This window comes from Austrofundulus limnaeus, unplaced genomic scaffold (assembly GCF_001266775.1).
Source record: "Austrofundulus limnaeus strain Quisiro unplaced genomic scaffold, Austrofundulus_limnaeus-1.0 Scaffold253, whole genome shotgun sequence".
In the NCBI taxonomy this organism is placed as follows: domain Eukaryota; kingdom Metazoa; phylum Chordata; class Actinopteri; order Cyprinodontiformes; family Rivulidae; genus Austrofundulus; species Austrofundulus limnaeus.
The window spans coordinates 34961-58516 of NW_013952655.1; the positions used below are offsets into that span (position 1 = coordinate 34961).

The 23556-nt window shown below is 37.2% G+C and overlaps 1 protein-coding gene across 1 annotated transcript in view; it reads right to left on the reverse strand.

The window, feature by feature from the left end:
* The window catches only part of usp45 (ubiquitin specific peptidase 45), a 60658-nt gene that overhangs the window by 28926 nt on the left and 8176 nt on the right, over positions 1 to 23556 (reverse strand). The window contains exons 6-8 of the mRNA XM_014020456.1: positions 8279 to 8430; positions 6234 to 6329; positions 5710 to 5840 (exon numbers count right to left, since the gene is read on the reverse strand). Of these exons, the coding sequence (XP_013875910.1) occupies positions 5710 to 5840; positions 6234 to 6329; positions 8279 to 8430 (379 nt within the window). The remainder of the gene's footprint in view (positions 1 to 5709; positions 5841 to 6233; positions 6330 to 8278; positions 8431 to 23556) is intronic.

The following is a 23556-nucleotide window of genomic DNA, read 5'->3' on the forward strand; positions in this document are numbered from 1 at the left end:
GATAAAAACTAAACAGCCTACAGTATTTTACAGTCTTTATTTTACAGTTAAAATGTATGTTTATTAAATAAAGTCTAATGTTACAACTAATCGGGGATCCCTTTAAATAGATTATTGCAAATTTTTATTTCAGTGAAAATACAAAATTTTGAGTTGAAAAACAAAAAGCTATTTCTAATAAAGCAAACAGCAAAAAAGTAAGGTAATTTGTGTTTGGTAGATTATTTTTTTTATTGTAACAATGCTTCTTGGCAACAAATCGTATACTGGGCACCTGATTGGCAGCACCTGGGGGGTAGCAGAAACTCAAAACTTTCAATAGCATCAGCAAAAGACGCTGTTTTCCAATGGCAGAGAAGATGTGGCAATTCTTTTAAGAGCCAATGCCATATATTTTAGCTTTGGCTCTAATGTGAAAGCTAAGATCTGTTATCCAGTGGAACAAAGTTTCAGTTTGAATAGGCTCCAGCACATACATGGATGGATGGATGGATGGATGGATGGATGGATGGATGGATGGATGGATAGTAGGGCTGGGCAATATCGGCAATAAAAATAATCACGATTAATTGTGGTATTTAGCCGAGAACGATTAATTAGACGATTAACCCCCTGGAGTCCCTGGACACCTTTATGTCCTGGTCACATGACCAATTTAGTGGGAAAGATTTGATTTTCAAAAAATCTGTTCCAAATTGTGTCAAAATCACAGACTTCAGGCTATACATCAATTTTTAAATTGTGTTGATAGATAAATAAATCACAGAACCTTTTTTTATGTTTGTCATATTTGAAGCAGGGAGGAGCACAGAGTGGACTCTGCCTGGTTGCATTAATCATATTAATCGTCAAGTGCCAAAAAATAATCGATTAATGTTTTTCTGACGATTAATCGCACACGATACGATTATGCCCAACCCTAATGGATAGATGGATGGATGGAGTGACACAAATATTTGTAAATTTTTATTATCTAGCAGTCACAGCACGAGGGGTAGGGTACACACTGGACATGTCTCCAGTCCATCACAGGCCACACAGAGAAAAACAACCATTCACTCTCTTACTACACCTAGGGACAATTTAGAGTTTACATACCAATTAACTTAACAATCTGTGGGAGGAAGACGGAGTACCTGGAGAAAACCCACACATGCACAGCGAGAACATGCAAACTCTACCCAGAAATATCCCCAGGCTGGGATTTGATCTAGCGACCTTGTTCTACCAACTGAGCCACCGTGCTGCCAACAGTAATATACAGTATAATACAGTATATATAATATATATGAAAACGTGTTTTGATCCTAAAGCCTGTCGGAAACAGCTTGTGATACAAGGTGGAGCTCTGTAGTATATGCTCTCCATTTGGGCTACCATTTTCAAGCAGCAAAAATACAAACTGCTTGTCCAACTTTCCTCTTCATCCATATGTTCTTCCTCATTTTTAGTTACATTGTTCAAAGTTAACGTTTAAGCTGGATGGAGATCGTACCAGATAACTGGTATGTGTCATTTGAAGTAACATAATGGCTATGTCAACGTGACATTCTTTTTTTTTTTTTTTTTTATAAAAACTCAACAGCCTACAGTATTTTTAAGGTCTTATTTTTATAGCTGAAGCAAATGTCTATCAAATGAGGTTTACTGTTCAAACTAGTTCACCTACCTTTTAAAGTACATGTCATAAACTTTAGATGTGTTTAATAGGTGTCCTGCCTAAAACCAGACATGAGTGCATTAAGGTGTGGGCAATGCTTGACGTTTGAATGCACAATTGCCTGCATGTGTGTTGCAGACCAAAGTGGTGCATGGTGAGGTGGCAGTTCATGTACGCACACTCACAACACAAGAGCACATGTAGCAGTCTGTCTGATGTCAGCTAGGTACCAGAATAACTGTCAAAGCTGCACCAGAGAAACACGCAGTCATCCAACATTAAATGCCCTGTTTACCCACCTGCACTACTAAACAGTGCAAGACAACCCCCCTACCTCGTACACATAATGAGGGTGAACCCAACCAGCAGTGCACCATGCTCCATCACAAAGTCAGCCAACCAGATAGTCACACTGTTCATAAAAGAGAACGCCACTGTTCACATCACACAATGCCAAGCTGTGTGTGTGTGTGTTCCTGTCATACACATTGTTAGACCTGGATCTGGATCAAATATGACACAGGTGGAACAGCACTGAGGCATGTAACAGAAGCGCAACAAATATTTAGCTGCTGCTAGACATTTGATAAGATGTAGATTGGTTTGTAAGTTCTGAGGTTGGAGTGTGTGAAAGGAACTGTGATGGAACCAGGTACTGTCTGACTCTGGCTGGTTAAAAATGTTCACTAGTGCATTCATTTAATTTGAAATAAATATAGAATATGTCAGCCTTGTAACAACAGAACCATAGTCTGATAGAGTGAAAATATTTAAAGTTCATCAACATTCAACTAATAAAAACTTTGCCATTTGGTGCTTAAGTTAACATGTGAGGTGTTTATTTCACATAATGGCCAATAAGTTACTCAGTAAATCAATAAGCACAATTTTACTTTTTTGTTGAGGGTTTCTTGAGATACCCCCGAGGGATGAGCCAAACACCCGAAAAATAATATTAATTCACAAAAACAAATAAATAATTTATCTGTGATTTTAGCTTATGTGTGGTAGCATTAATTTGTGAAAATAAATGTATTTTATCTTTCATTTTTGCATAATGTGAATTTATTGCTACAAGGCTTCTGCAACAGCAACTCTTTACTGTATTAATAAGTTGCTTTTGAGTTCAAACATTAAGGTGTTTTCTAACAAGATCTTCAGTAAAATAGAACTGTCTAAGCAAATATTTAATAAACATTGAAGTAATTTAATGTTCTGACTCTTCAATAATCAGAAAATACACAGTCACCTATTGAAATTTAACTCATTTCTTAAATGAAATGAAATGAAATGAAATTGTAAACGAAGAGAAGCAAAATAAATTGCATCTGGGAGGCTTCTACAATTTGGCCAAACAACAAGTAACAACAACAGTATTTTGTTTTGTTATAAACCTCCAATCATTCAAAGTTTAACCCAATGATTAATGCTCCTGTGCTTTTGTATTTTTAACCTTCACACCACATGTGCAACTGCTTGTGTCTCCACCTGACATGTCTTTTTTTCTTCAAATGGTGAATCAAATTTCTTTTAGTGGAAACAGTTCTTTGTGTGTTTTTTTTTTTTTTTTGCACATTTTAAAAGACACTGTTCTGTTGGAGGTCTGTCATTTTGTGGTAAAATCCCTTCAGTAATATAGCAGCTTCCACACACTGCTCTAACCCTCACTGGGTCCCCTCATTATCGGTGTGCATGACCCAAACATGACAACAAAATAAATTCTGGTCTTGGGACAGAAGCATCTTTTTTTCTGTTTGTATCAGCCATACAGTTGAGGTGATGCTCTTGTTGTTTGATCTGAGTGGTCTGGGCGATATGGCAGAAAAATGTACCACAATCAGGAGTGATAGTGGAAAAAAATCCTGAGCCTGAACTTTTGTCACAACACCTGACTCAGTTTCTCTCAGTAAACACGCACCTGTTGGTCAGATGTTGTTTCCTGGGGCACTGTGATCAAAGCCACRCCTGCCTCTCTTCCCCCTGTCTGCTGCTGTTCTGCTAACGTTAGCATCCATCATCTGCGAGGCTCGTCTCTCGGTGGAGAAATCAATAAATATCTTTCCGCTGGTTTTTCTTCTCTGACAGCTGGTTTTTAAAAATCTGCCAGCTTCAATATCGTTTCCAGTAATTTTTCATACTTGTTCTAACAAAGAAATTCAATTTGAGCACCGCTCCAGCTTCTGCTGGATTTGAATCAAAGTTTTGTCGATGTCCAAGTCCCGCCTCCATCTGATTTCTGATTGGCTAGTAGGCCTGTCTAGTGTGTTTAAAGTGAAATCTGCTCATCTGATGGCCCAGAGAAATGGCTGTTAAATATTTAGTCGTACAGGTATGATTCTTTTTTTTCCCCCTGGAGGAAAGCCGGAAATCCGGCACAGTGCCGGAGTACTATCAGCCCTGACCACAATATAAAGGTTTCATATTAGTCAATACTGATAATTGTTGTTTTATTTATTTTTTATTTTAACTACAGTAGTTGAAATAAGGACCAGTATCTTTCCTCTTTTGTCCTCAATTTCCTCTCCAGTTGTTGCACTCATTTTTAGCGCTGGGTAAAAAAAGGAAAAATAATCAATATTGGATAGATTTAAGCTAAATTTGGTAAAATCGATTCATAGGGCATGAGATCGACTTTCCCCATTGTGTCTTGTGTGTGATGAAGCTGAGGCGCATTTCTGTATTTTGTGTCACTCTTGGCTTGCCATTTATTTACATCCGGTTGATGTTCAGCGCCAACGTTCTGATTACAAGTTGTCTGGGGCAAAACAAAAGAAACTAAGTAAAGGAATCACTAACATTACCAGCCGACTCTCTGCAGGACTTAACGATAACAGAGACCATGGCAACTTTTGTTTGCAAAGATTTGCGCTCTTACACAGTAACAGACAACGAAGCAGACTTCGAGCCAAAACTACCTTATGTAAACATCTGACTGAAACCATTCTCCCTGGCATGTATAAATGAATGAAAAATGACATTCTAACAAAATCTTATTCAAATTTAAACTTTAAGAAACGTCTTGATGAAATTCAGTGACRAAATGTTGTAGTTGTATCATTTATTTTTAGTTAATAAGTTTTATTGAACACAACAGAAGGTAACAGAAACATTACAAATATACAATTTTCATTGTATTTACAGAAGTATACTTATATTAGCCCACCCCTTCTCCAGCAACCTTATTACCGTCACTTCTTATTTATCAAGAAAATTATTCTTAGTTTCTTACAAATTAATGAAATCAACAACACTGTCACCTGCAATTCCTTTTGAATTTTAAACCTTTGAAACTCGAGACAGTTTTGTTTCAAGATTAAATTGTCCAATTTACAAGTTTGCCCTTAAAACCTGTTGTTTACGGTGAAGAGAAAAAATAAAGTGAATATGTGTTTTGCAAATTTGTAAATCAAATCATGATTAATCAATTCAGAACCTTATGAATCGAAATTGAATCGATTTAGAGAATTGGCCATGATACCCAGACCTACTCATTTTCTTCTTTCCTTCCTTATKTTTTCTTTTTGAGCAGTTACGAGGTACGATGGCGAAACATAAACATGCTACTCAATAAGATGTTGCTAGCTTACCAAAGAGTGAGGGAGTTAGTGGAGGCCACCAACCTTTCTTAACTGGGCTAGAATGCTGTGTAGTTCTGGTTTGGAGTTCAACAAAACTATCAATATTTCTATTGAACATATTTTCTTTTGATATATCATTTAYAACTATATATATTTATTGTTTTTTTGCCCAGCCCTAACATCTAGTGAATGCAATTTTTGATATGCAGGTTAAAATGATGTGTAAACTCTGTTTTCCAATCTGCATTACTATTTGTGTTGGAGTGCAAATGATGTGGACCCTCTTCTGATGCGTTGTGTATATTAGGGTACATAAAGGTATTGTGACATCAAAAGACATGAGTAGTATGATAAAGCACAGTCCTAGATCTCATGTGTACAGGTGAGCTCAGAATTGATAAATACATTCAAGCATTAGAAAAACGAGAAATGTTTGTTTCGTAGTGAGAAATAAAAAGGGTTGAATCTTACTTTTGGCAGAGCTGGTTGAAGAGGGTTTTTGGATTTACAGGGCCTTTTCCTGGCTCCCTCATGCTCTGCAGGAAGTGAATCATGGCTGAAGTCAGGGGCTCTGGGCTGGGCAGTGTGACTGTTAGAGGATTCTGTAACAAGAAGAGTCAAATTCAAAGTATAGTTCCCAAAGTTAGAGCAGGATAGGTGTGTCAATAATGGAATAAAAAAGCAGAGTGACAGTAAACCATATTTTATGCATCAACAAGGAAGTAGTTCTCCATTTGCTTATTTAGATTAGTTTGTTTTATTGGTCAAACTCAGAAAAACAGGTACATTATCTGAAAATTTATAAGATTTAAACTTTCCCTTTGAATGACTCAAATTAGCCTTTTCCTACAAACAAGTATCTTATTTTGTTTATATTTTTGTTTTTATTAAGTGTTTTTTTATTAAAAACATTTCAATTGTTCACAGTCTATATTTGCCATTTATATTTTTAGTTTAATTTAGAAAACTGAAGAATCAACTGGAGCATACTGTACCAGGTTTGTCTCAACAGGTGGACAGATCTTCAGCTTGTAGCCTTTCTCCTTCACTTCCTGGATCAGGTCAATGAGCATGTGTGCTTGTGACAGGTTCTGTACAAAGAGGACAGATTTTGAGACTGATTCACTGATTCAGTTACAGAAACAAATGTTTAACYGGCTGAATACAATGTGTAATATCAATCAAAATTTTCAGAATAATGGAGGGACATGCAGTAAATGTGTGAACAATAAAAGACAAAAAATGATTTTAACTTTGCTTGTGGATATTTAAAAAGCTCCAATATAATACCTGTGTGAACTGCTATGCCCATTTTAGTGGAGTTTATAAACTTCTGGTGAACTCATTATTGATGAAAGAGAATTTAAAAATTATCTATGATTTTTAGATTTTCATTATAAAGAAGGATCCTTGGCGCAGTTGGCCTGAAACAATCATTGTACCTTCACGTTACAGAAGCACCATCTCCTTTCCCTTCAAGAGATATTTGTTTTGTCACATTTTGCCAATAAAAACTGTTGCTATGGAAAACACACAATGACGCTGGCATTGTGAATACAGACACAGCTCATCCTCTGACAATTATGTGTTTTCACCAAAAAGATTGCAATTTTCAAGGAGACAATACAAACAGACAGGGAGGGGGCGGGGGGGAGAATGCAAAGCGCGCTCACTCGAATTTCAATCAACGAAGAAGACCCTGAGGGTGATTAACAAAATGGCGGAAAAAAAACAGCTTCATTGTTGAAGAGGCACGTCAGTTTGCAGTCACCATGACATGACCAGAGAAAGACGGAGGAGGCTCTATAACTCTGTTATGTTGTCAACATGCTCTGAACCAACTGAGAGCCTCTCATGTTTATGCAGGTRAACGTGCTGAAGCCAGCTCTGTATTTAGTGCTGCACTGAATATTCTACACAACATGACCTGCTTACACTCAGTCGCTGTATGAACAGATGCTGCTTTACTGAGGACTGGGCTTGTAGAACGAGGCTGTATTTATAAGGACATAAGGCATAAGAACATGCAGTTTTTTAGTCAATAATTACTGCAATACCTAGAGAATTTGCAGTTCTTTAAAATTGCAGTGTGATTGCTTAATGCTGAAAGATTTTTGCTGACTTGCTAAAAAAAGAAATAGGGGGGCATTGATTCCAGTTTTCTTGCCAATCTTTAATGATCGGAGGATCATTAAAAATTCTGACCTGCCGATTCCGATTTTGGCCGATACTGATTTTTTAAATAGCTGACACTGTCAGATGTTATACAGTAACAATAACAATAACAACAATAATAATACTAACAACTTCAATGTTCAAATGTTATTTTACTGAAATACATTGAACAATACCCTTGAAACAATCCAAACTTGTTTTAACTGGATATTAGCAGAGCAGAGCAAAAGAGGATAGTGGCTGATTTTCAGAACTTTGTGGAGGTAGAAAAGCCTAACAATCTTCTCTATCGATCTTATCTAAGGATCGGCCAATCTCCCAAAATTAAGGAAATTGGCACCTAACCCCTAAAAAAACTGAAATGTCTAAAAATAGATTTAAAAGTAGCTGAAATTATAACACAGACAAAGAGCGCATTTGCTGAATTAAGCAGTAAGAAGTGGAAATTATCACATAAAGGTGAATTTAGCTGAAAAAAGGTAAATTATCTTACAAACAGAAAACAGCAAATCATCAAAATAGAAACCGATAGAAGCTGAAATGAGTTTTAAAAAAAGCAGAACCAGAAAAAGGTATAAGTACAGTAAAGATTTATGAACATTTAAAGGATTTTGAAAACTCCATTTATTTTCCAATGAGAAAAACATGGCCTTAAATGTCATCATATCTCAAAAAATTATAAATTGCTGAAATACCAAAAGTCATAGCTGGAATGTCCTGAAGGAGCTGAACGTTTTGATATATACAGTAATTTGTTGATATAACACAAAAAYTGCAGAACAAGATCCGTGCCGAAATACGTCCGGAAGCAAACATGATCTCAACAGTGAAAGCTTGATGGCATTCACACAATGACTTTACCTACCTGCATGACAGCATTGAAGAAGCAGGTGTTTCCAAGGTTGGTTATTCCTTTAACAGGGACCAAAGTGCTGTTCAGCACTGAAACCTTTCCTCTGGATGGGTCGGAATAATCTGAYGCTTCTTCTCGCAGTTTCATTATCTTGGGTGAAACAGCTAGAAATCACACAGACAAAAGGACACGTATTTTTTATCAGCCACATCGTAGGGCTGCAGGTAATGTCCTTACAATTAAAAGTGGGGCCCTCTCAAAATCACACACTTGATTTTTCCTTTAAGGCTACATTTTATAAGATTGAAATCAAATTTGCAGCAGTTGGGATGGTGGTCGATTTGAGAATGACACTGACATTTTTGTCTCCTTTTTTTTTTGCTACTTCTTGTTAACTGTGATTGAGGCACAATGCCAAAAGAAAGGACTGTGCCTTAAAATGAGACTGGAGCTGGGAGTAGGGAGCTGGCATGGCAGCTGGATGGAGAGCTGGGTCATTTGGGAAAGCAGATGACAGCTGTTTGAGTTTCTGCTGGTTAGTGAGGGAGGAGTGGGGGCTGGGGTTGAAGACACTGCTCTCCAAAGACAGCTGTTACTCCCAATGACCAATGAAAACTAACCTTCAACAAAAACATCGACACAGATGGTTAAACTCTAACAGAGCATAAAACAGGAGAACAACTACAGTAGGTACTGGAGCTGTGGGAGCTGATTACATGCCAGCAGCTGACAAGAAAGTCCAAACTTTTAGGACTCAATAACGTGTGAGGTTCATGTGTGAGTGGCTGGAAAAATAAAGTGTATTTTATCACACTAGGATTCAGAAAACAAAGTGCAGACAAGGTCACACAAACATTTTGTTGTATTTACTTTTTATAATTTTAATATCAAAAACAGGGTTAGGTAAAAATGATGAAAAAGTAGTTATATTTGGAAAAAAAAACATACCGAGCAGAATGAAAATATGAATATTTTATTAAGATGGCAATTTAGTTTGTAAAATTGTAGGTACAGTATTGTGAGCAGTGATATTTTTCCATTTTCTGTAATTGTTCTGCTCACCACAATTATGCCAATCAAATACAAATTGAAATTAATTATCTAGCAGCCAATGACCTAATACTGGGGTATCAAAATCAGTTACACAGGAGGGGGCAAATTTCAAAACTTGGTTCAAGCCTAGGGTCAATCTCCGTCTGTATTTATTGTTGAAAAAATATTGCTTTTAATTTATTCTTATAAAATTACAAATCACATTTTCCAAATTATATTTTATGTAACATTTAGAACACACATAACCTAACAAATAAAGAAAAATATTAAATTTTAAAATATGCATCATTAGTATTTATTTATTATGATAAACTCTATTAAAAACATTTTCATTTATTATTTCTTAGACACACATTTTATCACAATCCAGCACGAGTTAAAAAAAATCCTCACTAAAATAAGAAGAGATAATTAAAGTTGACTACTGTCATGAGAAGACTGCACTACAGTGTCAAAAGAGGTACAAAAGGTACAAAAGGTTACAGTACTATGTATATATGAACTACTGCATTACTGTAAAGAAATAATTTAAAGAAATCGTATTAATCTTCATGTGTTTTTAAATATTCTGTCAATAGATGAATAATGAACCTAATTTAAAAAGTTCCTTTAGAATTACGATGGCTGACATGAATGTTATGACAGAGTTGAATGAGATTTCCAATGCTAAGAAAACTAGAGATTATTCCACTGTGAGGTGATAATAAAAAAAAGAAAAATCAATACAAAAAGGCCAATTCTTACAGAGACTTACGTTAGCACCTTGAGAACTAAAGGCTGTAGAGAAATCAAAGCAAATGTTGAGAATAAACACACACACACACACAAAAAGACTCCATAAACACTTCACCCACACAGACCAGTCAACACAGCAGGCTTGCAGCGAGGTCACAATCCTGACCTGCTTACATACAAACAGAAGAAAATCTACTGAGCCATAGACCATCATAAGAACCCACATCTTTAGTGTGACACTTGCCTTCCATGTACAAATGGCCTTGTGTTCACACTTCTTCAGTTTATAGAGTACTTCTTGTGCACAACACCTTCATTAACACTGCTATTCAACCTCCAGCAATGGGTAACCCTACTGCTGGCCGCTACCCAGAAAGCAATTTTCCTTAGAGYCAAGGACATTATCACTTGTGTCCTGGCCACAACGACTGAAATGTTCATTGTTTGTTTTATTCATTTCCTGGCAACTTCTAGTTTACGCTTTTCAAAAAAAAAAAAAAGTTGAAAAAAAAGAATGTTTTTTTTGTAACAATTGTGGGGGAAAAATGCACTTGAACAAATAAAAACATTGACTAATGACAAAAAAAGTTGGTTTAATTTTGCTTTCGTTTTACAGCTTACTGTTATGGATGACATAAAATAATGTGCATGTCTTTTTCCTTGTCTTGGAGTTAAGGGTATCTCGCTGGGCTGCAATTGTAGATAGGTTAGCAACATAGACTTTTTAATTTTATTTTTTAATTTTTTAATAATAATAATATAAATAATTTTAAATAATAATAAATAATAATAAAATAGCAACATTGACTTGAATAAGAACACTAGACTGAGTCCTGCCCATCCTGTCCWCTGTTAGTGTCTGTGACAGCATGGAGGAGCAGAAACAGAGAACAAACAGGACAACAGCGCACAGCCACTCTAGAAACTAATAGATAAACAGCAAGCAGAACTGGATCTGTTTCACAGATTATCGGTCATGTTTTTACAATAAATTAATAACTATATTAATTTCATTCAACAGTCATGTAAAACAGCAGATATATAGCAGAAAAATATACAATTTATAAATAATGATCTAAACCAGACCTGAAGTCAACCTGTAATTTAGACTTTAGCTAGTTGAAAAATAATGACTTCAGCTATGAATAAAGTATATTTATTATTTCTTCTTACTGTCATAAAAATAAGAATTATAAATATTTAGCAGTCATTTTGAAAATGTTCTCTGTATACCCGTTATCGGATGAAACTTGTCTCTATTAGCTAACCATCTTCTCAACAGGTCAGGTTCCTCTAACAGGAACCTAAAAATACTTACATTTTTAATATTATTTTACACTCTGTAGGTCTAAATATTAATCAGACATTTATAATAGTATTTTACACTCTGTAGGTCTAAATATTAATCAGAGGACAAATCAGCTGTAATATTTAATAGTTTGTGTTAAATTGTAACATGGTTCAACAGTGCTACACTCTGTATGCTCCACAAGCTAATATCTGCTAACCAGTTCAATAAATAACAGTGATTACATGGACTTTATAAGATTATTTTAATTTTAAACTGTTATATTAGCTTCAGTTCTGCTCAGATCACATTGAGCTAAATAAGATCAAATCTGCTGACTTGTGTTGTGAAATGACACATTTTCCTGTTTATCTTCTATTAATAAATCCATAACACAAACAGCTTTTCTGACATTATTTAAAACATTAGATATATTATACAAGCTGTAAAATATTAATAATAATCTTGTCAGTATTATTATTAACATTTTTTATGATTTCTACATCGTCAGTCCTTTTTTCCTGCTCTGTCATCAACATGTACAGTAATAGTAAATCCAGACTTTTGACCGTTTTACGTTAGCCGTTAGCTTCACCAGCCAATCACACGGTCACGTGGTTTCTGAGCACTCCAGTTGTTCTATATAACCTCCTTGGTTAGCAACTAAAAACTCTGTAGGAAATTTGTGAAAAAAATACAGGAAATTTTGTTGCGACCAAGTGATCAGTAAGCTGCATGGCTGTGTTGGCAGAGTTTCTTATCCACAGCTGTTCACAATTTCCTTCTGTTTTTCTATGATGTACCTGGCTTTACTCACTTTGTACCCACCTTGGCGACTGCCTCCACATTTATGGTTTAATCTTAATGAGTACACTTTTGATATTAAGATAGCAAAAGGCTATTCGATCCAAGCATTTTCTTCTGATGTTGTTTGTCAGCGGACAGCTTCATGGACATGTTGGAGATGCCCACAACATAATTCAGGTGCATTTAAACAAGTTCAGTACAACTCTAAAAATGTACTTTTCTCTCAAAATATTTACCGGTACATATGTTTAAAACTGAAGCAGCTGGGCTGTCCCCCYCTGTGACTCATGCGAGGAAGTTGAGAAATGAAAGTCACAAGACATTCTGGTGTTTCCCTCATGAACGCTGTTCACCAACTAATCTCAGCCCAGTAAAACTCTACCTTTAAGGGTAGGAAAGGAAAAGGGTGAGATTCAGCTTGTCGAGATGACATGCTGTTGAGGAACTCTGTCCAGTGAAACTAAATGCATCTGGCCCTCTGTGCTGGCAACATCTGGAGCCCCATTTTCATCGTCAATATGCAGMCATAAGGGATCTCCCATATGTCAGCACACACAAATGCATGGCAAACAAGCATGGATTGGGAAATACTGAAGATTCAATAAGTAAAAAAAAAMAAACAAAAAACATTTGTTTGATTTAGTGTGTGAAACTGGAAAGGTGTTTAAGAATATACATGCTTATGTAAGTGTGAATAAACTAGCCAAAGTGATGCAAATCAAGATGCTTACTTGCTGTGTTTGTGATGAGTGATAATAAATCATCTGACTTCATAGAATTTTTGAATTTAGAAGCCATCACTGGCACTTGAGCTATGAAAGAGTGCAGAGGAATGAAGAAAACCAAAGGGAGGAACAGGGATGCCGATGGACACACTCTACATCTGGGACCGCCACCCAAGGTAAACAATGTTCAGGGAGCCATCTGGTTGAGACTGGAGGGAGGGAGGGGGAGGCGGACAGAAGAGGGCAGTGTGGGGAAGTAGAGGGTGTAGGGGAGGGTTGTAACGAGCACAAGCATATGGAAAAGCAGATTTTTCCTGTCCCTGCAGCAGTCAACGGAGGCAAATGTCAGCATGCGCTGCATCCACGCTTGAGTGTGCTGCACTCGGCACCACCACCTGGCCCTCCTTGCTCAGCCACCGAGTGTGGGCAGCAGTGACACTGTGGAGTCTTTCCCTAGGGAAGAGGAAAGCACTGAGGTGCTCAAGCTCAGCCACATGCATGCATGTACACCAACACTTCCTGTACTTACTGCTCATTTCACAGAGATACAGAGAAACGAGGAACTTGTTTCCTCTTACGAGGTACATTAAAAGGTGTACATGGACATCATTTAATCAATGAACATTGAAGTCCTGACATTTTATTGAGCCATCTTAGAAGTAGACTTTATGCAGTACAATTCTCTCTCATGAAACAAAAACATGTTCATTTTCGTTTTAAACCAACATCAGCTGCTTTTGTGTACCAGCAGCCGCAGTGGCGTTTTCTGCCCGACAGCCATTTGAAGTGAAAAATTAAACTGATCTAATCAAAAACAACAACAAGGGTCTGCAAGAAGAGATTTCTAAACAGACCTTTTGCAGCTTCTTTAATGTGTTTCACAGTTGACTTGAGAGGCTGTCAAATTGTACAGCCAGTTGGCTTCATGCATGTTCACTCTCAGCGCAGCAGAGTGGAGGGCCAAGGACAGCTCACTTCATGCAGAGCAGCCAGTCAAGAGGAAGGCCAGGCAACACCAAATGTCTTATTCAGTCGCTAATTTGTTGTGACTGCAAGGCATAAAAAGCTTGTTTTCTTGCCATCTGAGGCCAAGAGAAACCACTGACATGTAACTTATAGACACACACACAGAGAAGCAAACAGATTTTGCTACACACTATCTGGCCTACTTTTGTGGTGGTAAGAAAGACAAAACCACTCTTGATTAATTCTATAAAAGCACCACCAGGGGACAAGCATCTAGCTACTGACTTGGCAAAACAAATCTGACAGCTACTAAAGACTGCTGATTCTAAAGTTAACAACCAGAGCAAACAGAACCAGGTAAAGAGATGTGCAGTAAATTATTCCTTTGCCTCGAGCATGTTGTTACTGTCTCAGAYAAAAGGAAGTATAAATCTGGAGAAACAAAACAAAGAAAAAAATAGGCCTTGCTCTTTTCGTACCATTTTAAATTAAGATCAGGATGGAGCTGTTTTGGTCAAACTTTGTAAATTATATACAATCTAATGTAATATTTTGAAATCTCATGAGATGTGATAGCACTTAAAAATGTGTCAAAAAAACAACAAACAAACTGGATTTAACAGCACAAAGGTTTGATGTTGTTTTACCATCAGGTGAAAAGGGCTGAGTTAGATGTGAGCAGAACATTTAAAAAAAAAGCTCGATTGATTAAACCTGTAAAAATTAATGAATAATTAAATATGCCTTAAATATTTCCTTAAATTTAATTTCATGCTGCAGTGGTTTGACTGTTTAAATAATGAAGAATGATAAACAATCAAGAGATCGGTTCAAATCAGAGACGGAGGTATAGCTTTATAGTTTTTCATTTCTCTTCCAATATTTGTGTTTTGGTGTAAAAAGCTTTTAAACAGAACATCTAATGATTCATTTTTGTTATGTCAATGCTAAAATTAACAAAATTTTTGAGAAAAATCTTTTAAATATTTTTGTTTAAGCAAAGATGTTGTGCAACGTGCTGTGCACAGAGTACGTGTTGTGAATGACTCTCAGCTACTACGGACCAAACTCATTAATTGCACATTGCACCAGTAAGAGCAGAGTGTGAAGGTTCAATTACCAGGGTAAGAGCACAGTTTGGCTCAAAATATTGCAATGCACACAACCTTATAGGTAACATACCAGAGTTCAAAAGAAGACTAATTGTTGGTGCACGTCTTGCTGGCGCATCTGTGACCAAGACAGCAAGTCTTGGTGATGTATCAAAAGCCACTGTATCCAGGGTAATGTCAGCATACCACTAAGAAGGACGAACCACATCCAACAGGATTAACTGTGGATGCAAGAGGAAGCTGTCTGAAAGGGATGTTCGGGTGCTAACCCGGATTGTATCCAAAAAACATAAAACCACGGTTGCCCAAATCACGGCAGAATTAAATGTGCAACTAAACTCTCCTGTTTCCACCAGAACTGTCTGTCAGGAGGAGCTCCACAGGGTCAATATACACAGCCGGACTGCTATAGCCAAACTGTTGGTCACTCGTGCCAATGCCAAACGTTGATTTCAATGGTGCAAGTAGCGCAAATCTTGGGCTGTGGACAATGTGAAACATGTATTGTTCCCTGATGAGTCCACCGTTACTGTTTTCCCAACATCAGGGAGAGTTACGGTGAGGAGAAGCCCCAAAGAAGTGTATCACCCGGATTGTTGCATGCCCAGAGTGAAGCATGGGGGTGGATCAGTGATGGTTTGGGCTGCCATATCATAGTATTCCATAGGCCCAATACTTGTGCTAGATGGGCACGYCACTGCCAAGGACTACCGAACCATTCTGGAGGACCATGTGCATTCAATGTTTCAAACATTGTATCCTGAAGGCAGTGTCATGTATCAGAATGACAATGTACCAATAAACACAGCAAGACTGGTGAAAGATTGGTTTGATGAACATGAAAGTGACGCTGAGCATCTCCCATGGCCTGCACAATCACCAGATCTAAATATTATTGAGCCACCTTGGGGTGTTTTGGAGGAGCAAGTCAGGAAACGTTTTCCTCCACCAGCATCATGTAGTGACCTGGCCACTATCCTGCAAGAAGAATGGCTTAAAATCCATCTGACCACAGTGCAGGACTTGTATATGTCATTCCCAAGATGAATTGACACTGTATTGGCCGCAAAAGGAGGCCCTACACCACACTAATAAATTATTGTGGCCTAAAACCAGGTGTTTCGATTTCATTGTCCAACCCCTGTACATCAAATGATTACTTTCTCAAAGTTTCAGTAAAAATCTGTCCACTGGTTCTGGAGATATTTTAGCATTGACTCCAATAGTTATTAACAAAATCTTAAAAATAAACTAGAAGCATTCGGAGAGTGCAAACCTCCGCCAAGACCATTTCCCCCATCCTGTAAAAGTTAATGCGCAAAAGCAGAGATAGAAACACATTTGCCTAATAAGTTCTGACGTAGCGAATATTTAAGCAGGCAGTATGCACGGAATTTCTTCTCGGGGGAGTCCAGTGTGAAAAAAAAAGTCAGATTCGTCACCCGACGTTATTCATCGTCAAACTGGTGTYGGATTAAGCTCCTAAGTTTTCATCAGTCATATTTCACTGTGTAAAACATCTGTTTTATCCCCTTGTCTGAGTTTGTAATGGTTTGACTGTCTTTATAAAGTGCTTCCTGGCTTCCACCATCTCCAAACTTTGAGGCCCGGCAGCTCTCTGTTTACAAGCCTAGTAGCGAGAAACTGTTTTAATTGGTTGTTTCGGAAATGTGGTGTGTTTGAGGAAATGGGAAAAATATGTTTCATGGCGCAGTCACGCACTTCCTGGTCACAAAACATTCTGTAAATGCGCATATTACGGCAAAAATTATTCATCATTAAATGTGGTTTTAACATTACTTTATAAAGTTTGAAGTCCATGCTTTCCAATCCAGCTCACTGTTTATTTACAGAAGCCCTGTGAAAGCATCACAGCTTTGCCTATCTCTGAGTGTTAATAGAAAAAAATTCCTGTATCTGCATCGTGATCCAGAACATCACCAAAATTTAAAGGTGTGTTCCTCAGTCCAGTACCCACATGTGGTAAAAATGTCATGACGTCCACAAGTTTTTGAGTAATGCTGTCCACAGATAGACCGACAGACAGAGAAACAGACAGACATACGCGACCGAAAACATTACCTCGCCCTTGGCGGAGGTAAAAAGATTTTGTGCAATGGATTAGAGCTTGGAGTATGGGTTGGTATTAACTCTCAGCTACATACAGACAATTTTAGGTGGATATCTATAAAACTGGTTGAATTATAGAAATTTTTTATGTTTGCAAAGGCTGCTATACTGTGGTGGCCAAAGAGCTATGCTACAAACTAAAAATAAATACTCATTATTATACTGTTTGTTTGTATATGTTTTGATGTGTCTTGTAAGCCTGTGTGGGCTGGGCACTAAGGTGCATGGCTTGATTATAAAACAGTTTCTGCAAATGAATTAAATAACCGCAATCTCTGATCTGAAGTTTTCCATCAACTTTTCTAAGTGTTGAGTTGATTCTGCACTCTGTAATTATATACGTTGCGTAACATATACTCAGGGATTAAGTCATATTTGGTAGCACAGGCGGCTTAGTTAGTAGAGCTGATGCAGCTCAGCCAGAAGGTCGTCTGATCGAATTCTGGCTCGAGGACCTTTCTGGGTAGAGTTTGCATGTTCTCTCCATGCATGTGTGTTTTCTACAGGTACTCCAGCTTCATCCCACTGGTAATTCTAAATTGTCTCTAGGTGTGAGTGAGAGAGGGAATGGTAGCATGTTCCTGTGATGGACTAGAAACCTGTTCAGAGTTTACCCCGCAGCTCACACAGTGACTGCTGGATATGGGCAYCAGTCACCCCTGTGACTCTGAAAGGAAGTAGGTATAGATAATGTATAGATAATGTATAGATAATGTATGGATAAACAGAGCACATTTTCAGATTTTGAATGTTTTAAGCTAAATTGTGATGCCTAAGCCATTCGGATATCATGAGTCGTTATGAGAGATATGGCATGATTTATCTTGCTATTCAGGATGGTCCCAGTAAAATCTGTCTGAATCCTAATTTTTCAGAGTATTATAATGATAACTTCTTGATGTCATTTGAAAGAAGAAACCTCAAACCATATTTGGATATTTTTATTTAAAATAGCTTTGCTAAAGTGAATAGAATGTAGAAAAAATGCCTTTTTTTTRCTCAAAATCTTTGTTAGTCCTTAGTACTGCTCAGAAAAGGGCTTCAAAACATTTGTTAAAATATTTTTAACATCTCCTTCAAGAGACCCATGGATAAGGTATTTTAATTATCATATTTCGATAAATTTATCGCAAATTTTTCGACACATGCACTTTAGATGCCTATTTCTTACTACACTGTCTTATTCAATCCTCCATTTGATGTGACAGATCTTATGAGCATGGACATGCGCACACGCCAGAGAATTGCACGAATTAGCACTTTATCAGTGGAGAAACGATATGTTCCTCTTAAATGACAACTTTGATCTGGAAGTTGAAAAATGTTAGACATGCTGCACATCGATTGTGACAACATAATTGTTCAGCTTATATACTGTAATTTGGTGACAGTTCAAAGACAAATTAGGATTTTGCTTTTTTCAAAATGTATACAAAATTTTTATAAAGCTAACTGTTATGTTTGAATCTTGTTAGTGAATTAAAAATATGCTTTATTTACAGACAAGAATTTATAGGGAAAGACAATGTGGGGAACTTACTTATAACCCCATCACAAAGGCCCAGTTACTCACAAATCCTTTATTATTATTATTATTTTTTTTAACTAATTAAATAGAACCAAGAGAAAATATATAACCTTTATTTCACAACTCAATGCTAGAACCCAATTACAACTGAGAACTGGTGGTCAAATTATAAGATACCATTTGATAATCTCTGACTTTAATCACACCTGTAGAATTGTGTAAAATTAAAAATACAAAAACATGATAATAATATGCATATTCATGCACCACAATCACAGAAAAAACAGTAACAGCTTAAAACAAGAAAGAATTGTAGTATTTCAATGTGAAACAAGCTGTGATGTCCTTTAAGCACCATTTTAATTTACTCAACAAAGCCTCCCCAGCTGTGTAACAAACTGGAGCCAGGCTCTCTGAGGTCAATTCGCTTTTTACTGGGACTCTAGCACTTGAGCTGAAGACCTTGATGGTGAAAGAGAGCACATTTAATCGATTTTCTTTCTTCACTGAGGTATTGTTGTAAAAAAAATTATTATAAATTCTAGGGGGGGGGGGGGGTCCTTGCCATGGCTCCTTTGTGCTTGGGGTCTATAGGAATAACACAACACAACAACAGCTTCTTAAGAAAACCTGGCCTTCACACTGAAATGCAATTTCACAAGCTCCTTAACAGGCAACAACTAGCTACTTTGAGGCAACACTGGCTGGATGCTTCTTTACCTATCCGTCGACCGGTGTGGAACAACTGACTAACAGGAAAAATGACAAGTGATTTACAGAGAAAACATGTAAGAAGGATGTATTTTCCCTTCTTGGAGAGTTAGCCTCCACAAACGACAGGGCTCTCCCACAAACAAAGAACAGATACCATAGATATTCAAACACACTCCATAAATCCATGTGTGGCTGGTAAAAATAAATCAATGATTTATAAACAAGCAATAAAAAATATGACAATGGTACATCATATCTGGAGGAACAATCAATCTGAAAACAAAAAATGGTGAAACCATATCAATTTGTAAAATCAAATATGCGCAGCCAAAAGGTGTCTGTACAGTTAGCAAAATATCACATAAACCAGTGAACCCATTTAAGTGAAACTCTCAGAATGTAATAATTGAATGAGAATCTCCAACTCTGTAATTAACCCAGCTCAAGATGGCTGCCACAAGTAAAGGATATTATCAAAAAACAAAAATAGCTTTAACTAAAACAATTTTAGAGATACCGAGCTAAAACTTGGCATTAGTGACTCAAGAGTCATGCCCAACACATATTAACTAATCCCACAAAATCTGGTTTAAAACTTTACCTTTTACAACTGGAGTCAACTGTTAGCAAAATATTTTATGAAACAATACAAATTCCACTCAGGCCTCAAAGGTGGCAAGAGATATGCATTTTTTGAAGGAATGCTAGGCCTTCAATTTGTGTTCATTTTTTGGTTTGGGGTTTTTTGTTTGTACAGAATACAGATTCAGTGACTATGAAAATTTTTTTTCCAAAATAATCAGAATTTTCTTGAAGTACATTATGTTTATGAATAATACACTGTTTTAGAGGGAGCTCTGTGTTGTGAAATGTTAAAATTATTTAGATGCATCAATTTCATCAAGACTAAATTAGTTCATTTAAATAACAGCTAAAGAGAATAAAAACTGATGTTGCTAAAAATTGTGTGCACTATTGAAAAGTCAATGGATGTGCTTTTATTTTGAAGAGTCACAAAAATATATTGTCATGTTTTTCTGTTGTGTTCCAGTTTTTTCCATGGAATGTTCAAAATAAATGTTTAAAAAAAGAAACGTATACTGACTGGTATTATTCATGAAGATCCTTATTCAACACCATGCTCATCAGGAATCCAGACAAGTTTCTTACCACAAATAGATACTTTTAAAGTTATTTACACCCTTTTCTGTTATTGCTTCCTGTACATACATGTGTCCACTGAGAGTTTGAGCACTCCAGCTGTTAGAATCCAGTTGATCTGACTTGTTGAGAACCCTGACTCCCACTAGTGCAGCACACAGGCCCAGAGGTGGTGAGACATACAGCAGCTCAATGCCACAGACAGAAACAGATAAAGATGGAAAAACAAGGAACGACAGAGCAGAGGCTGGACCTCACGCAGCTGCTCTTGTTCTTCAGGGAACCCAGGCGGGAAGCATCACTCAAGCGCTTAATTCCTCTATGTGCAGTCATGCGATGCACAAGGTGGGGGTGAGGGTAGGGTATAGCTGCAGAGTCAGTCCTGTAATTCTTTAGCCTTGGCAAACATGGGGGAGACCAGCTTGACTGGGCCTGGGTGACTGGCCTCTGGCCACTGGCGACTGGGCACCGGGCAGTGGGCTGCGTTCAAACTACCAGTGAGACCTAAAATGTTGATGCCCACCACTCTGATAAGCTACAGTCTGTTAGGAGGGCTCTCAGCATGCCAACAGAAATGAGAGGAGGCACCGGGAGGACAGAACAGAAGGTGTATGTAAGTACATGAGAGGATTGGGGGGCTGGGGGGTGGGTGGGTGTTTATATGGTTGACTGAGTGCAGAGAACTCAGGTGGTTCGAATGAGGTGAAAAGGACATCATCTTGAAAATGTTAAGTATGTCCATTGAATAATTAACCTACTGTGATACTAGTTAGACTTAGTTTGGCAACTGAAATTTCTATTCACCATTGCCATGTAAATTTGAATAAAGAGATTTTTATTTTCTGATGTTATTTTCTGATTTACTGAAGACATAAAATAATGCTTCTGAAGATGAGATGATATCTGCCACAAGGGGGAGCAGGTGTTTTACAGCCGAACCCTGGAATGTAGGATTTTACCTTTTATGTTAGACAACATTTTAACATCAGTTTAACCAGTGTTTCCCCTAAAGTATACTACCTATATAGTATATTGCCCAGGGGTGCCCAAAGATTTTCCTTGAGAGGGCCAAAACTAAAAACCATTTTCCCTGAGGGCCAAAATTAAAATCAGTCTAAGTGAGTTGGGCCAAATGCAATAATATAATACATGAAATACAAATACTTCTCAAGTAAAGTTGCATTTTTTTTATTTAAGCTAGCAGCCATTGTGGTTGTCCACATTTTGTTTGTTTGGTTATTTTTAAGCCCATGAACATGGAGAAAATTCAACGTATGCTCGGCCAGCAAAGGCTCCTGAGTCTTTTCATAATTTTAAATTTTGAGTATATGTGGTCTTATAAGGTGTGAAAATCTAGATTTGGACTTAAATCTAAGATAAATGTCTCTTGAAATTACTTGTATTTTATATTTAATCTTAACACAATTCAAAGCAAGTCAGTACCATGAGTTAAGACTATCTGACTACAGCTCCTTGTACGTATAGTTGGACCGATTGTTGAAAAGACTAAGTGGAAATATAGTGTTTCTAAATAAGACAGATTACAATCTAGTAACAGGACAACTAGTGGTGGGCCAAATCAAATGGCTTGGCGGGCCAAATTTGGCCCACGGGCCACACTTTGGGCACCTCTGATATAGCCTTTTTCACCTGATGGTAATTTTATTACTAGTATTTCTGAAAAGAATGTGCAGCTGTTTAAAGTAAAAATCCAAAACACTAAAAAGTCTGCAATTTAATTTGCATTACTCATATTTCTCTCTTCAAAAATTTAAGTAACTAATGTGTCCAGTCATAAACCAATTTCAGCTACCTGGAATGTGTGGGTGGTAAAGCCAATTAAATGTAAAAACGGCCTGCCACACACATGAGCTCCCTCATGCTGCTGCAGGGGCGGATCTACAGGGGGGCAAGGTGGGGGGGGAAAACAACTGCCCCCATGTTGTAGAGCCTTGCCCCCCCAGCTGCCCCCCCTCCCAGCAGCACCCCTAGTTTTATGTTTCTAAAATATTTGTAATTCCTAACTGTTTGTTAGTCCAAAAGCCCATTACAACCTTTAAAATAAATATTTGTTTACCAAAAATATATGATTTTAAATATAATCTGAGGCCCCTGAAAAGATTAGTTACGGCCCTGCATCAAACACTGCTTGCCGCTCTGCAGGCAGAACATGTGTCACATTGACGAGGCAGTGTGACTGCTGCAGAGTGGAGTCACTGAGCTTCCAACTTTCTGAAGTTAAAGTAAGTTTCTCTAACTGATGTTTTAACACACAGCAGTAAAGTGAAGTTTGCAATGAATGAAATATCTGCTAAAATGTCCATGGTGTAATGATGACAGTGACTTAGCGCTAGCTTCCATAGTTAGTTTTGTTTACAATAAGCATGGTAACAGTTAATAAAAAGTTTAGATATAAAAATAAGGTTTCAGTTGTGCTTTTTAGGGGCTGCAGTTTCACTGATGCCTTTATTTGATATCATGGCAATGAGGCACAATTCAACCACGTTACGTTTGTTTTGTCAGATCAAGAAAGTAAATAAGCTGCTATGATAATGATATGATAAGCTACTGTATGATAATAATGGGCTAATTTAAAAAAAATTTCGATGCTCGCACATTGCAGACCAAAATGAAAAAGAAATTTAAAAGTAGAGATATTGACAGTTATTAATTGATTTATTTTTTGCAGAAAGCAAGGGATGAGAAGGAAGAAGAGACTGAGAGTTGAGAAAGGAAGATAGAGAGACCAGGAGGGTCACAGGTGAAAAAGATGAGGAAAGTGATGTCAGCATAAGTGGTGAAGAAGAGAGGATTTCATAGTCAGAGAGAAAGAAGACTGAAGGAGAGAAGGAAGCACAGAGTCAGAGAATCCAGCCTATATTCCAGCTGGACCACCTGGTATGTAGTACAAATATATTAGATGTTTCAATGAAGAACACTTATCTGTACAAGTCTATAGGTGTGTTATGAAATTAGACATTCCAAACTTAATAAATGGTCAATTCATGTTCTAATTTTAGTTAACTAAAATAAAAATAAGTATGTGTATGTTTGTGTATATATATATATAT